Here is a 14,447-nt window from a genome sequence, read left to right on the forward strand (position 1 = left end):
AAAACCAACAAAGGAAAAAACAAACACTTGAGAACTAAGCACAACTCCCAGCAGAAGTGTGGCCAGAGTGCAGAGAATGCAGTCTTTGGACTCAGTCCCTGCTACCGGGCAAAGGAGACCCCTCCCCCAGACACTCACCAAACAAATTGCTGAGCGAAGAGTCTGTGGAGTCGCTGGGGTACCACTGGGGGTCGTGGGTAGGAGAGGCAATCCAGTTGGGCTGGGGGCTGCTAGATGGGGAGGGAAGACTCTTGGAACTGTCGCTGCCATTTAGTTTTGCTGGAGAAAGAGGGACTCCTTCACCTGCCAACCAATACTACGGATCAGAGACACTTCCCCAACCCACCAGCAAGAAGACAGTGGGAGGCGGGGGCTGTACACTGCTCACTCAAGGAAACTCAAGACTCCTGAGCCCATACCAGAGATAAGAGTACCACAGAGCTTCCTGGTGACTCATGCTGCAGGAAGGATGTGCTGCAGGACTGCAACATGACAGCACTCTCCACCAGAACACTGCCAGACAGAGAGGATGGGGCCACAGCCGAGGGTGGCTGCCTTTCCAGCCACTGCCATAGTGCTGCAGACGGTGAGCTCTCTGCCAGACTCATTCAACCGGGACAGTGATACCTAGGCTACAGAGGGCCTTGAGGACTGAGCTGTTTTATTTTCAAGGTCAAGAGAAATCCTCCCATAAGACCATGAGCAGGAGGGTCAGGACCACCTCTCCATCAACACTCCCTACCGGAGCACCTTGTAGTGGAAGGTTATGTGATGCTCAGAGGTAACAATGGAACTGGGAAGCCTCCAGGAAGTTTGGTGAATATGCAGCAGAACAAAATGGCACAGGGCAAATGTAGTCACCGCCTCCTGCAGGACCTAGCTGCCGGGGGATGAGAGGCCACCCGGTCTTACCGTACTGGCCCGAGCTAATGGCGATTTCGATGATGGAGTCGCTGATCTGCGTGGTGGGCTCTCCCTGAGAGAGCACATCCTCGGGTGGGCCAGGCAGGGAGATGTCCAGCAGTGCAGAGACATTAGGTGGGGAGAGCCGGGTGCTGGAGCCTTCTGATGAAGGCAGAGGTATGGAGAGACCATTCGGGAGAGGAGTCTTGGGTAGTTCAGGTAAGGAGAGCACAGAAGAACCCTGCCAGGAAACAGGCACTGCTATGGCTCAAGTGGAAAACCAGAACCCAAAGCAAAACAATGACTATGGCCTCAGCCTCACAGCTTGGTGGCTGCCGTAGGCACAGTGCCCCAAACGCGCCCCCCCTCCTCCCAAGGGAGGACACGCTCAGAACTGACTACTCCTGAAACGGTGAGCAGTGTCAGAAGGCCATGGCAAGGGGGGCTGGGACTGCTTCAGGGCTGCCAGTGGATCAACTGGTGATGCCCAGGTGGAGACTGAGTGCCAGAGGAGGCATAAGCTGATGACCTCCTGCTGTTCTTGAGCCCCCAAACACCCAGTCCTTCTGTAACTGGGTGTGACGGAAGGATGCTGGAATGAGGAGATAGCCGGATTCATTCAATCACCAGCAGTAGGTGAGGTGGACAGGACAACAAAACAATCATTGAATGCTGTGGTCTGTCTGTGGCCAGGGGTGGGGACTTGGCACTGCAGAAGGTCCTGGGCCAGCTACTTTGCTCTGTAGCCCCAAAGCACACTCTACCTGGAAACCGTCTGTCACTGGCTCCTGCTCTGGCCTCAGTGGGACGCTGATAAATGGGTCGTTCGTGCCCTGCAACAACACCAGGAAGACTGGTGAGTGGACGGATCAACGCTACAGAAATGACCAACCTCTGGCCTGGAGCAGCTCCGGAGAAGGCTGTCGAAATTTAACAGCCAGAGAGGCAGGTAATGGACCATGCTCTAGGCTGGAAGTGTTATACAGCATTTAGGAACCTACACTCATTTATTTATTTATTTTTGGTTGTTTCATTGTGAATTCAAGCCCAAGTAAGAATCTGACCTCAGAACACCAGGACAGCTGAGCTTCCTGGGCTCTCATGGAGTCAGCCCACAAGCTGGCCAAGAAACATAGGCATGGAGAATCAGGCAGGATGGGTAACAAGGCCAAACCAGGCTCACAAAGTGCTGAGTGCCCAAGAAGGGCTCATGAGCTCATGAGGTCAGCGCTACAATGCCGCGCATGTCTGACCTCTGAATTCGTCAGCATCCCACAACAAATGTGTGCTCCCTCCTTCCCTTTCTCTGCTGCAGGGGCCATGTTCATTACTCGGCCTTCCTTGCTCAGTGGCTTGTAAGCTTTATCAGGCCTGATCCACTGAAAGGCAGCGCTGGGCCTAGCATGACCCAGGGCCAGGCTCCAGAAGACCAACCCCAGAAGTTATCTATCACAGCAAGAGCTCTTCCAGAGATACTCACTCCCACAGCAGGGACGGCCCCGCCACTCTGGTGGGGTCTGACTGAGTCCTGCCCAGAGACCGTGGTAGTCACCTCCTCTGAAGTCAGTGAAGGGATGCCAGGTGAGCCCTTGGTATCCAAGACTGGCAGCTGGCTCCTCGGGATGATTCCAGCACTTTGAGCCGCTAAGTCGATTGCACCTGGTGACAGGAATAACATTTTAAAGCCTTGTTTCTGGATACTGCATGTATGTATCCAGAGAATCCGGGGCCGCTTCCCCTCCAACCTCAATTCAATGAAGAGCTCAAAGCTATTGTGCTTTTCCTTTTGTTTCCTTCTGTGCCAGTCCTGGGGCTTGAACTCAGGTCCTGGGTGCTGTCCTTGAGCTTTCTACTCAAAGCTAGTGCTCTGCCACTGGAGCCACAGATCCACATCTGGCTTTTGGTGGTTAAGTGGAGACAAGAGTCTCAGGGACTTCCCTCTTAGACTCGCTTCAAATCACAACCCTCAGATCTCAGCTTCCTAAGTAGCTAAGATTGCAGGCCTAAGTCACCAACACCCAGTTTTAGTGTTCTTTTGAAAGATAACTACATACTGTGAGTTTGAGAAGACAGAATTATTTAAAAGGCTTCTGTTTTTTGTTTTTGGTCCAGTCGTGGGGCCTGAACTCTGGGCCTAGGCACTGCCCCTCAGCTCTTCACCTCAAGGCTAGCGCGCTACCACTTGAGCCATAGTACCACTTCTGGCTTTTTTTCTGCTTATGTGGTGCTGAGGAATCGAACCCAGGGCCCCATGCATGCAAGGCAAGCGCTCTACCACTGAGACACCTTCCCAGCCCATTAAAAAGGCTTCTGATTAAAAAAAAAAAAAAAAGGCACAGGGGCTAGTGTGATCACACCCATAATCCTAGCTCCTCAGGAGGCTGAGATCTGAGAGTCCCGGTTCAAAGTTAGCTGGGGCTGGAAAGTCCATGAAATTCTGATCTCTACTTATCTACTAGAAAACCAGAAATGGAGCTGTGGCTCTAAGTGATAGAGTGAAAGTTGAGCAAAAGAGCTTAGGGACAATGCCCAGTTCCTGAGTTCAAGCTCAACACACACAAAAAAAGGCCAACTTAGGAAGATCACATGGTAGATGTTACTGCAGGTTAGAGACTTACTGGCCAGGTGATTGGTGCCCTGGGGAGGAAGGACCTTGGGTACAATCGGACGAGACAGAGCTGCTTTGGCCAGAGAGGACTGTATGGGCCGGAACCAGCCTCTGCCTGCAAGGGAAGACAAAAGCAAACATGTCAGTCTGGCAGGTCTGTGCTGACTCAGTGCAAAAACAGGTTGCAGAGGAGTTCCTTCACCAGACACACTGGGGATCACACAAAGCCACCCAACGCTCCCAACACTTGCTTCACATAGCACAGACTCCCAAGAGAGGGGAGCCCTAGAACATTCCATGATGGCACAATGTCTCAATTCTGCTAGGATCTGCAGTCTCCACTATAATGCCCTGGGAAAGGCATTTTAAGGGTAACAAACTCCCAAAGAGAGATACAGGGCCTGGGGGCAGTCAGTGTATCAGACCATGCATTAAAATTCGGCCACAGCCATTTGTTTTCACTAGCCGGAGAAAAGCCATCGATGGCTGTTGGGTATTTTAAGTACACGATCAAGAAGGTTTGGTTGGAAGCAGTCCACAGTAGTATCTGAGGCCCTCTCTTCCACCCTTCCCTTGTCCCATCCCCACATCCTCTCCACAAACACACACACACACGCACACGCACACGCACACAGAAACAAGACCAGCAAAGACAAATCATATAGCATGTGTTTTACTGAGGAACTCTGTCTGATGTTGCTCAGTTGGAAGTGCCAGGGCCCCTACTAAATTTACAGTCACAAGAAACTATGATCTATATGGCCCAAGAACACATTTATTCCATGAACTTCCTGACATAATCATACACAGAACCTAGAAGCAAAGAATCCACAAAACTGAACAGGGCCAATTGTTCCTACCTCTGAGAAGGCAAAGCCCCTACTACTGTGCCCACCACTGAGGGCACATTGGTACACAACAGCCATGGAAACCAACATCTGCATTCCCAAGGCAAGGCCACGCCCAGGAAGCAAAAGCACACAGAGAAACCCAGGCCTTACCAGCTATGGGAGAATTGGACAGGATCGAGAAAGAGCACACATTGTGGGACTGATTTTCAGATGGCCTAGGAAGCAGTGTTCTCTGTGAAGAAAAAAAAAAAAAATCAAGGTGGCGAGAAGATACTAGTGCCCAAAAAATCCATCAGAAACTGTGTTACAAAGGAGTATTCAAATAGGAGGGAGCCAGGTACAAGCATGCAGGGAGCTTGCTTCGGAGCCAATAACAACTGCATGCATAGGATGCATGGGTCTGACGCCTTCTGTCCTGCGGGCCCTGAGCCTGGTAACACTGGATCCTCTGTGAAAGGAACCCGACCAGTCCCTTGTGTTTCTGTCTTTTTTTTCTTTTTTGTTTGTCTGTTTGTTTTTGCCGATAGTGAGGCCTGAACACTGTCCCAGCTCTTCAGCTCAAGGCTAGGGCTCTACTACTTGAACCACAGAGCCACTTCTGGCTTTTCCTGCTTAGGTGGTGCTAAGAAATAAGAGGAAAGGCAGGTAATATCCCTGTGTCCTAGCCAGCTCAGCCGGTGGGAGAGTCAGCGGCCACAGCTGGCTAGATCCACACAAAGTTCTCTCACCTGGACCACCAATGGCTTCCGAAGGTGCCGTTTCCGCAGTTTCTTGGGCTTTGGTGAGAAGAAATCAGACTGCATCTGTAAGGGAAGAAATCCAGCTTCATCTACAAGGGACATGAGCACTAAAGGCATGCCCTCCCCTGACACAGCACCTGCTACAGGGGCATCCCAGGCCTGGCACTCACACTGATGGAGTCCAGGTGCTGCCGGAAAGTCAGTTCTGCTTCTTTACTGGGAGAGAAGAGCTTCCCATGTCGGCTGTTGGGTGGTAAGGTTGTGGGCACAGCAAAGAGGCCACCATCTGAGTCACTGCTCCCAGTGCTGGAGGGGCCGGCCACCAAAAGGGGCCTTGGGGGATTTCTTAACCCTAGAAAAGAAGGGCCACACACTGACTCACCCGCATCACCCACAGGCAGAGTTCCATGAAGGCATTCTCTCCACAGCCCTTTAGCCGCCTCTATGCCTTCTGAACCCAGCCCCAGCCCAACCCTATCTCCAGCTCCAACCCCAACGCCTCCAGCCTCAACTCGCACCCCAGCTCCAACCCCAACGCCTCCAGCCTCAACTCGCACCCCAGCTCCAACCCCAACGCCTCCAGCCTCAACTCGCACCCCAGCTCCAACCCCAACGCCTCCAGCTTTCTTTTCCCTGGTTATTTTCAGGACAGGGCCTCACTTCTCCTGACGTTCCATCTGCCTCCTCTCAGGCAGCCGGGATTCCAGGCCACCTCTACCCCGAACGCCAATTGCTAACCCTAATACTTAATTCAACCCTCACCCTTCACCCCAATGCCTCAGGTTTTTCACTGTTTAGTTTCAGGAAAGGGGCTCAATTCTCCTAGTCTCCACCTTTCTCCTTTCAGAGTCGGGGTTTCAGGCTAGGCTTCCCACTGGCGCCGCTCACACCGGTGCATACCACCCCATCCTACTTCTCTCAAAGAGACTCTTTTTTTTTTTTTTTTTGGGGGGGGGGGGTTGGTCTTGGGGCTTGAACTCTGAGCCTGGGCGCTGTCCCTGCACACTTCAGCTGAAGGTTAGCGCTCTACCGCTTGAGCCACAGCACCACTTCCAGTTTTCTAGTGGTTTATTGGAGATAAGAGTCTCATGGCCTTTCCTGCCCGGGCTGGCTTTGAACTGTGATCCTCAGATCTCAGCCTCCTGAGTAGCTAGGATGACAGGCATGAGCCACCAACGCCCGGCGAGACTCCTATAAAGACAAAGTCTCTTAAACTTTTCTGCCCGAGATAATCTCAATCTCAGCTTCTCAAGTAGCTAGAATCGTTGGTTATTTTTAAGATGAGATCTGATTCCTGACAAGACAGATGCCTAGATTGTGATGTTCCTGTTTTCAGCTTCTCATTGTAGTGGGATGGCAGGGATGTGCCATTATGCCCAGTCTCTTCAAGATGGCATTCTGTTTTGATGCAGCCTGTTTCGCTTGGGGCTGTCCAGTAATCCCAATCCTCCCCTCACAGTTGCATGCCACTGTGCCCAGCTACTGGTTGAGGAGGGATTTCATCAACTTTTCTCCGTAAGATGGCCTCGAACCATGATCTTCCCAATCTCAGCCTCCCAAGTAGCTGGGATGATTGGCACCCGGCCTATTTTTTAAAACTAATGTAGAACTCATCACTCTGTGATAAACTGTTTTATTATAAAACACTGAAAGGCTAAAGTCTAAAGCAAGCAAAACATTCCCAGAGACATGGGACATACGTATCTCAGGGGTTTTATACACAAAGTGGTGGAAATTATCCATTTGAATTTAACTTATTTTGTATGAGGATACAGCTCAGTGGTAACACACTTGCCTGACATGTGTAAGACCCCAAGTTCTGTTCCCAGCACCTCAAAACAAACAAGAAAAAGATTGTCCAAGTTGAACTAACGGGCTGGCAGGCTACTCCATCTTTTTTTTTTTTTTTTGTCGTTCGTGGGGCTTGAACTCTGGGCCTGGGCGCTGTCCCTCAGCTCTTCAGCTCAAGGCAAGCGCTCTACCACTTGAGCTACAGCGCCACTTCCGGTTTTCTGGTGGTTTATTGGAGATAGGAGTCTCATGGTCTCTCCTGCCCGGGCTGGCTTTGAACCACGATCCTCAGATCTCAGCCTCCTGAGTAGCTAGGATTACTGGCGTAAGCCACCAGCACCCGGCTAGGCTACTCCATCTTTACAACTGTGTTAGACAACTAGCACTTTTCCTCAAGGAGCTGCCTTACTCTAATGTTTGGGATCGAAGCCCAGCCTCCCTCTGGGGTGTTGAGCTAGTAACAGAACGCTGTGGAGGCGTGTGCAGGTCTCAGGGCACAGGAACCCTGCAGTGACCATGCGGCCAACTGCCACTCACCCACCTCCACCGTTGCCAGCACCTCACCCAGGACCCAGGCCTCCCTAGCCAGCATCCGCACTCATCCCGAGGAAGGAAATTCTAAGCCTCCACCCCACTGGCTAGGCCGTCACTGATTTAAATGGAAAGCAGGGCTGGCCCGAGGTATGTGTCTGGTTTGGGCGGATATACCACTCCTCACCTGGAGAGCAGGGTGCACAGCCAGAAGGGAGGGTCTTACTGCTGCGGAGGGCAGACTGGCTTCGAGGGCAGCGAGGGCTCCGCGAGCTGAGGGCCACCATCTTCCCGGGGGGCGGTGTGGACTGTTCCTCCGGGGTGGGCCTCACTGAGGCGGCAGATGCGGTGTTTGTTTCCAGAGCCTGGTCGACATAAGACAAAATACACCCAGGCTCAACATGAGAAAATGGCTTTGGCATGAGTGCCTGGAGCTGCTGTGAGCACAACCTCAAGACTCAAAGGTGGCACAGAGCTCATGGTGGTAAAGAACAGCGCTAAAACTCTACCAGTGAGCAAAAGTAGCAGACACCAAGTTCAAGTCCTGGTCTTGACCCTTAAGAAAAAAAATTTGATGTTTGAGATTTGCCATTTTAATAGAATTAGTTAATACTCTGTTCGTGAACAGAATGGGGTCTGAACTACAACTTTTTGCTATTAAACCAAATACTTATTTCTTTTGAGCAAAACATTTTTCTATTTGAGCAAAACAACTTCATTTGTTATATAAAATGATTAAATTAGTTAATTTGCATTTTATTGGTTTATATTTTTGTTTTTAATTTAATTTGTAAATGTTTTGCCTTTATTATTATATGAGAACTTTAAGCATAAAGAATATATGCCTATTTTTATGTTGTTACAAATAAAAATATATTAACCTTCAAAAAAAATAAATAAAAGAACAGCGCTAAAATAACTGACCTTGACAAGCCCCAAGGTCACTCAGCAACTTGCCAGTTTTTAAAATCACAAGCCGGTGGTGTGTATCACACACACACACACACACACACACACACACACACACACACACACACACACACACACACACACACACACACACACACACTGCAAAGTGCAAACCCCCAGCCAGTTGAGTATCCAAAGTAGCTGCCATCCTCCTCAGGGAAGCCCATGTGTGTCCCCTGCCTGGACAAGGGGATGAGAAGGGGCGGGCGGTCGACAGCGGAGGCAGGGGGCTGGTCCAACATGGCCAGGATTCACTGGCCCCAGCTAAAGGTGCGAGAGGCCCTGGTAGCAGGTGGTAACAGCTTGCCGTTTTAAAAGCCACCATAAAATGTGGCGCTGGAGGGCAGCAGCCTCCCTGTGTCAGATCTACTTGTGAAAGTCCAGCAGTCACAGCTGAAGAGCTTTCTCACAGCAAAACCCACCTCACAGATATCTGAGACCCTGAAGGTTCCAGGCCTGGTAGCAAAGCCCTGTCCTCTAACCCCATCTCGAGTCTTAGCCTAATGGGAAGGACTGGCCAGATGCTAGACTCCTCAATACCGCCTCCCACCCCCCACCCCCCTTGTGGTGTCCCAGCTCTCACTACCGGCCACCCTATCCCAGCTCTTAATTCCCCTCCCCGGACACACGCACTTGGTGTCCGAGTAGCCATCCGAAGACCCCTCCTGGAGCCAGCTCCCACAGGGGAGGCATGTCCAGGTCCTTAGCTCAGTTTACCCTCTGCCTGTGCCCCCACTATAGCTCCCAAAGAACTGCCAGCCCCGGTCCCTTTTAGGGAACGCTCTCGTCTCCAAGTTCCTTCTTACTACCCCACCTCCCACTGAGGGTTTCTGTGAACTCTGCTTAGTCTGAAGTCTCAGGCCTTCTTGTCAGCCACAGCTCCACTGGGCAAGCAGGAACAGAAAAACAGGACAGACGGAGCCCCCCAACGGAGGTTTCCAGTCTCCCTGACTGCGAGTACTGTGCACTGCACCAGGTTACCCAGGAAGCTATCTACAGTCTGCCAACCGTTCCTACAGCCTCACTCTTGTCTGAGTCCTGGCTGCCTCACCTCCCGAAGGTTGGATGACAGGTGTGGCCACTCCCCCAACCCAGCACCTCATTCTACAAGTCGCAGCTGTTGGTCCACTCTAGGCAATAAGCCAGCTTCCTACCACTATTCACCACCCACAATACTGTTCTGGGCCACCACGTTTCTTACTCAGTCAAAGCTAAAGCCAGGACCTCCTACCACTTCCCCATATGGTAAAAGTCTTAACTGGTTTCCTCTCTGGGGCTTCCCACCATCACACTTCACCAAAAGCAGTCATCTATACTCAACATCTATCTGGTCACACCTGACCACTTCATGTCCAGGGGTCAACGCCACGCAGCTAATACTGCAGCCCCCTCCACTGTCAGACCTGGTCTCAGGAGCATCACCAGGCTGCCTTGCCCCCTCCCCATGCCCGACCCCTCCCCAGCCCAGGGTAGCCTCCGCCTCGCTCACGTGGCAACCTAGGCAGGGCTGAGCCTCTAGACCCACTCATTCGACTGCCTGGGCGGACAGCCCACCCACTCACCAGCTTGGGATGGACCTCAGTGGAGATGAGCCTCAGGAGGCAGCTGAGGAGGCGCTGCTGGTGGAGGGCAGGAGGTGGGGAGCCAGGGTGGGCAGCCTGGCTCTGCCCGGTGGGCACCCGGCCCTCGGGACCAAGCACAGCCAGCCAGTCGTACTCCAGCTGCAGCTTGCTCGGCTTGCCCATCATGAGGTAGACTTCAGCTAATGTGAGGCTCTCAGAGGTCTGCAGGCTCCAGCCCTCCTCGCGCAGTTGCTGGGCAAGCTGGCTGGCAGGGACCTCCTTTGGGGGCCTGGTGGCAGGCTGTCCCTGAGACAGCAGAAGTTCCGAGGGGCTCCCCTTCTCCTGGGGCTCCTCTGCAGGTGCATCTGTCAGGTCTTTAGTGCAAGCGTCTGGCAGGAGCCCCGGGGGAGGCTGGGGGTCTTTGCCAGGGGGGACAAGGTCAGTGGGCTCTCTGTTGCAGGGGGCCGGCGCCTCTGGGGAGGCCGGCCTGCTGGGAGGGCGCTCCCTCCCCGGCTGCGTGTCGGCACAGCGGCACTGCTCCGGGATGATAAGGTCCTGACAGGACTTCAGATAGCGGGGAAAAGGGTCAAGGAGTGAGAGTTCGTCCTCCAGGTCTGGGAGCTGGCTGCAGGCACAGGGCAGGACCCCTGGCTCCCGGATGGGGGCATCCCCGCCCGCTGCAGGGGTCTTCTCGAGGTGTGGCCCGCAGTCCTGGAGCCCATGAGGCGGCCCATCGGGAGCACCCGGGCTGCTCAGACTCGGGGTGGCCCCCTCCCCAGGGGCACTCTCAGGGGAACTCTCTCCAGAGCTCTGCGGCGACGCGTCGGCGGTGGGAAGGGGGCGCCCCCCGCCCTTGCCCTCAGCACTGCCCCTCGGGCACTTCACTTGGCCCCGAGCGGTGCCCTGCCCACTCTGGATGCCCAGGATCTGGGCTGGGGGGAGCGAGTGGGCATCCTTGGTGTTCTGCTTGCACCGGCCACCCTCCTGCCAGTGCACCGTGCAGAAGGCCTTGGAGTGTACCACACGGGCCACGCCGGGCAGCGGCGTCAGTGTACAGTTCTCGCCTGGGAAAAGGTGCAGTGCCACCTTCTCCTGCATCTGCGCCGTGCTGGAGCCCTGCAGCTGCCGCTCCTCTAGTGTCTTCCGCTGGGTGCACTGTCAAGGAGCAACGTCCACCGGCTCTTCCCTGTCATGCCAACTGACAGGCACAAGGCTGCAGTGAGACTCAGAGCTGTACCCTAACCCTAGGGACTCGCCTCAAGCCAGTACCAAACAATGCTGGCCCAGCCAGTCCACGTCCTTAGGAGATTCACACCTGTTAAACTGGATCGGGAGTTCAGCCAGGGCAAATAGGCCATGTAGGCCAGGAAGGCAAGGCCCTGTCATGCTGCTCACCTTACTGGTGGGATGCTCTGGCCACACCCCAACGGCCAGACAGATGGCCACTCACGGCTCAGAGAGCTTGCTGTGACCAAGCCCTGCAATGCATGGAGACCACAGGCAGGTCTCCATAGACAAAACCCTGGGGTACAGGGCTCCTGCAAGGCCCACAGCAGCAGCATGGGTTAGGAAGGGAGACCTGGTCACTCAAGTAGAAGAAGCTGCCATGTTTGGGAAGTTTGCTTAAGTTGAAAAGATACAATTCGCACTTCATGGAGTGCCCACTTCTGCTTCAGGAACTCAATGAGGCTGGACACTTTCCGATGTAGTTCCACGATCATCCTATGAACATGACAGACAGCAGCCGTTAACTGAGGAGGAAACCTGCGGCAGATCACCAATGGCTGCCTAAACCCAAACCACACAAGAAAGAGAAGCAGGCCACAGAAGATACATCAGCAAGACCCAGGGCTCCCCTTACTAAAACTCGGCTTTATCTGTTAAGAGCACCGTGGTTCACGTGAAACTCTAAGAAATAATGTGGTGAGGCTCAGGTCCCCTTCACACAGCCAAGTCCCCCTGGGCACCTTTATGAAACGCAGGGCTGGGAAGGTGGCTCAGTGGTAGAGTGCTTTTCTTGCATGCATGAGGCCCTGGGTTCGATTCCTCAGCACCACATAAGCAGAAAAGGCCAGAAGTGGTGCAGTGGCTCAAGTGGTAGAGCACTAGCCTTGAGCTGAAGAGCTGAGGGACAGCGCCCAGGCCCAGAGTTCAGACACCACAACTGACCAAAAAAAAAAAAACAAACAAAAAGAAAATAAAACAAAACCCACTCATGGGCAGGATACACCACTGGCATGTGCTACCATGTGGAAGAACCTCAACACTTACAGCCAACGAGAGGAGCAATCACAGCCAGTGCTGTGTATAGCTCCGCTAATATGAAGCATTTACACTAAGAGAAAGTAAATGGGCAGGTGCCAGGAGCTGGGGAGAGGCGAGCATCCGAGAATGGCTGTTAATGGGTATGGAGTTCTGGGAGTGATACAAATTTTCTGGAAGTAGACAGAGGTGGAGGTTGCAGAATACTATGAATGTACTAAAGGACACACAACAGTGAACTTTAAAATGACTAATGTTTCTTTTTTTTTTTTTTTGCAATTGGGCTTGAACTCAGGGCCTGGGCATTGTCCCTGAGCCTTTTTGCTCAAGGTTAACACTACCACTTGGAGCCACTGGTAGTTTATTAGAGATGAGTCTCATGGACCTTCCTGCCAGGGCTGGCTTTTTTAAACCATGATCCTCTCATCTCAGCCTCCTGAGTGGATAGGATTACAGGCATGAGCCACGGGCGCCTGGCTTACCTCAATTTTTGAAAGTGTATAAATGGGAAAAAAATTCTTTAACCACAGTGGTACCTTGTGCATAAATCAAATTCAAATCTTTGGGGAACTGGAGAGAGAGGGCTAGTAAGGGCTTTATGAAAAGATGAGGAAGACTCAGCAGACACTCCACCTGATTGTAACATCCTTCAAAGCATTCACTCAACCCCAAGACTCCTGGCCAGGCATGGGGCTTCAGTCAGTGCCTCCAGGCCTTGTGGGGTCAGATGACTCCTATGCTAGTGTCACACTGCCCCATCCTCGCGTGATGTCAGAGCACAGGGGAAAAAAGCCTCCAACTTGGGATTCCCTGAGAGAAATGCCAATGCCACCCCCGAAGCCCTGCCCAGGCAGCAGAAGCCCTCCTCATGCTGAGCAGCGTATCACCTGAGGCGTGGGTTCTGGGCAAGGCTCTGCACTCGGGCCCAGGCATGGTTATTGCGTGGCTGTAGCTCTACAGGAACTTTCAGGGGCAGGCGCACTGGCTTCTGGTCTTCTTCATCACTGAGGCCTGTGAAAGGAAGACCATGAATGTCCAAGGCATACAACTTCAAGGCAGGAAGCAAAGCACATTGGCAGAAAACCAAAAGAATGAAAGCTGTGGGTAGACTGCCTTGTGATGGAAAGCAGGGAATAGAAAGGGAGACAGAGAGACCGTTGCAATGTCATGGTTGCTTGTGATTGGGAGTCCATGATACTTCTTCCTGTCAGAATGCTGCCATAGCTAGATAGGACTTGGACACACTACTAGGCCCAGAGCATTCCAAATTCAAAAACTATTCACGGGACTGAGGTTAAGTGGGGTCAAACACAAAACGACTACAGAAGACACATTGCTAGCTCAGCCTGTCCATCACAAAATGGAATAAAGTCACGTGAGCCACACTTGCTTGTGCCTACTCCACAGACCACTTACCATCAGGATCACAGAGCTTCTTGAGGGCCCGGCACATGGGTGCTTTAATCCGCAGATTTCTCCCTTTGTAACGTACTGTGGTGGCCCTGGGGAAAGAGGGAGGAAGCAACGCTCAGGCCTCCAAGTGAATGGAAGTGAGAGGCTGGCAGGCTTAAGTCTCAGCAAGCAGAAGGGCCGGGCCAACCGCTGCCCCCCTCAGGCGCCCACCCTGCCCCCAGGAAGCTGCACTTGACCACCCAGGACTGTAGAAAGAGGCAGTGAGTTCTGGCCATTTCCGCTCCTGCTCAGTGAACTCAGGGAGGCATAATTAACACAATTAACACCTCTCTGGAGGCGGTTCCCATCTTAATGTGTACCTCACTCTTGGAGCCTGAGAGCTGAAGAAACTGAGGAGTATCTATGTGATCTCTATGGAGCCTACCAATCCATCTTTCCACAACTTCTGTGCTGCCTTTTACAATCAACCAACTGTATGCATACCATACCCCGTCCCTTGAAATCCACAATGGCAAAGCCAGGGTAAGTGTGGTCAGAGAGCAAGGTTACAAGTCCATGCTCAGTCCTTGCCCGATCCAAACTCTGCTTGCCAGACTTTCTATGGATTAGAATTACAAGAAATAACATGCAGGGGCTGGGAAGGTGGCTCAGTGGTAGAGTGCTTGCCTTGCATGCCTGAGGCCCTGGGTTCCATTCCTCAGCACCATATAAGCAAAAAGAAAAAAGCCGGAAGTGGCGCTGTGGCTCAAGTGGTAGAGCGCTAGCCTTGAGCTGAAGAGCTGAGGGACAGCGCCCAGGCCCAGAGTTCAGGCCCCAC

The 14,447-nt window shown here is 52.7% G+C and overlaps 2 protein-coding genes across 2 annotated transcripts in view; both read right to left on the reverse strand.

Annotated features, from left to right (window-relative positions):
• Jpt2 (Jupiter microtubule associated homolog 2) overlaps positions 1–4,905 on the reverse strand; it is a 29,393-nt gene extending 24,488 nt beyond the window's left edge. Inside the window, exon 1 of the mRNA XM_042698247.1 lies at positions 4,902–4,905. The gene's annotated coding sequence lies outside the window, so the exon portion shown is untranslated. The remainder of the gene's footprint in view (positions 1–4,901) is intronic.
• Cramp1 (cramped chromatin regulator homolog 1) overlaps positions 1–14,447 on the reverse strand; it is a 48,674-nt gene that overhangs the window by 7,087 nt on the left and 27,140 nt on the right. The window contains exons 7-19 of the mRNA XM_042698245.1: positions 13,634–13,719; positions 13,105–13,228; positions 11,596–11,677; positions 9,956–11,101; positions 7,612–7,789; positions 5,273–5,454; positions 5,091–5,165; positions 4,513–4,594; positions 3,522–3,626; positions 2,384–2,562; positions 1,668–1,736; positions 913–1,144; positions 139–303 (exon numbers count right to left, since the gene is read on the reverse strand). Coding sequence (XP_042554179.1) covers positions 139–303; positions 913–1,144; positions 1,668–1,736; positions 2,384–2,562; positions 3,522–3,626; positions 4,513–4,594; positions 5,091–5,165; positions 5,273–5,454; positions 7,612–7,789; positions 9,956–11,101; positions 11,596–11,677; positions 13,105–13,228; positions 13,634–13,719 — 2,705 coding nt within the window. The remainder of the gene's footprint in view (positions 1–138; positions 304–912; positions 1,145–1,667; positions 1,737–2,383; positions 2,563–3,521; positions 3,627–4,512; positions 4,595–5,090; positions 5,166–5,272; positions 5,455–7,611; positions 7,790–9,955; positions 11,102–11,595; positions 11,678–13,104; positions 13,229–13,633; positions 13,720–14,447) is intronic.

Source organism: Dipodomys spectabilis, unplaced genomic scaffold (assembly GCF_019054845.1).
Source record: "Dipodomys spectabilis isolate Male_0828 unplaced genomic scaffold, ASM1905484v1 ptg000231l, whole genome shotgun sequence".
NCBI classification, from domain to species: domain Eukaryota; kingdom Metazoa; phylum Chordata; class Mammalia; order Rodentia; family Heteromyidae; genus Dipodomys; species Dipodomys spectabilis.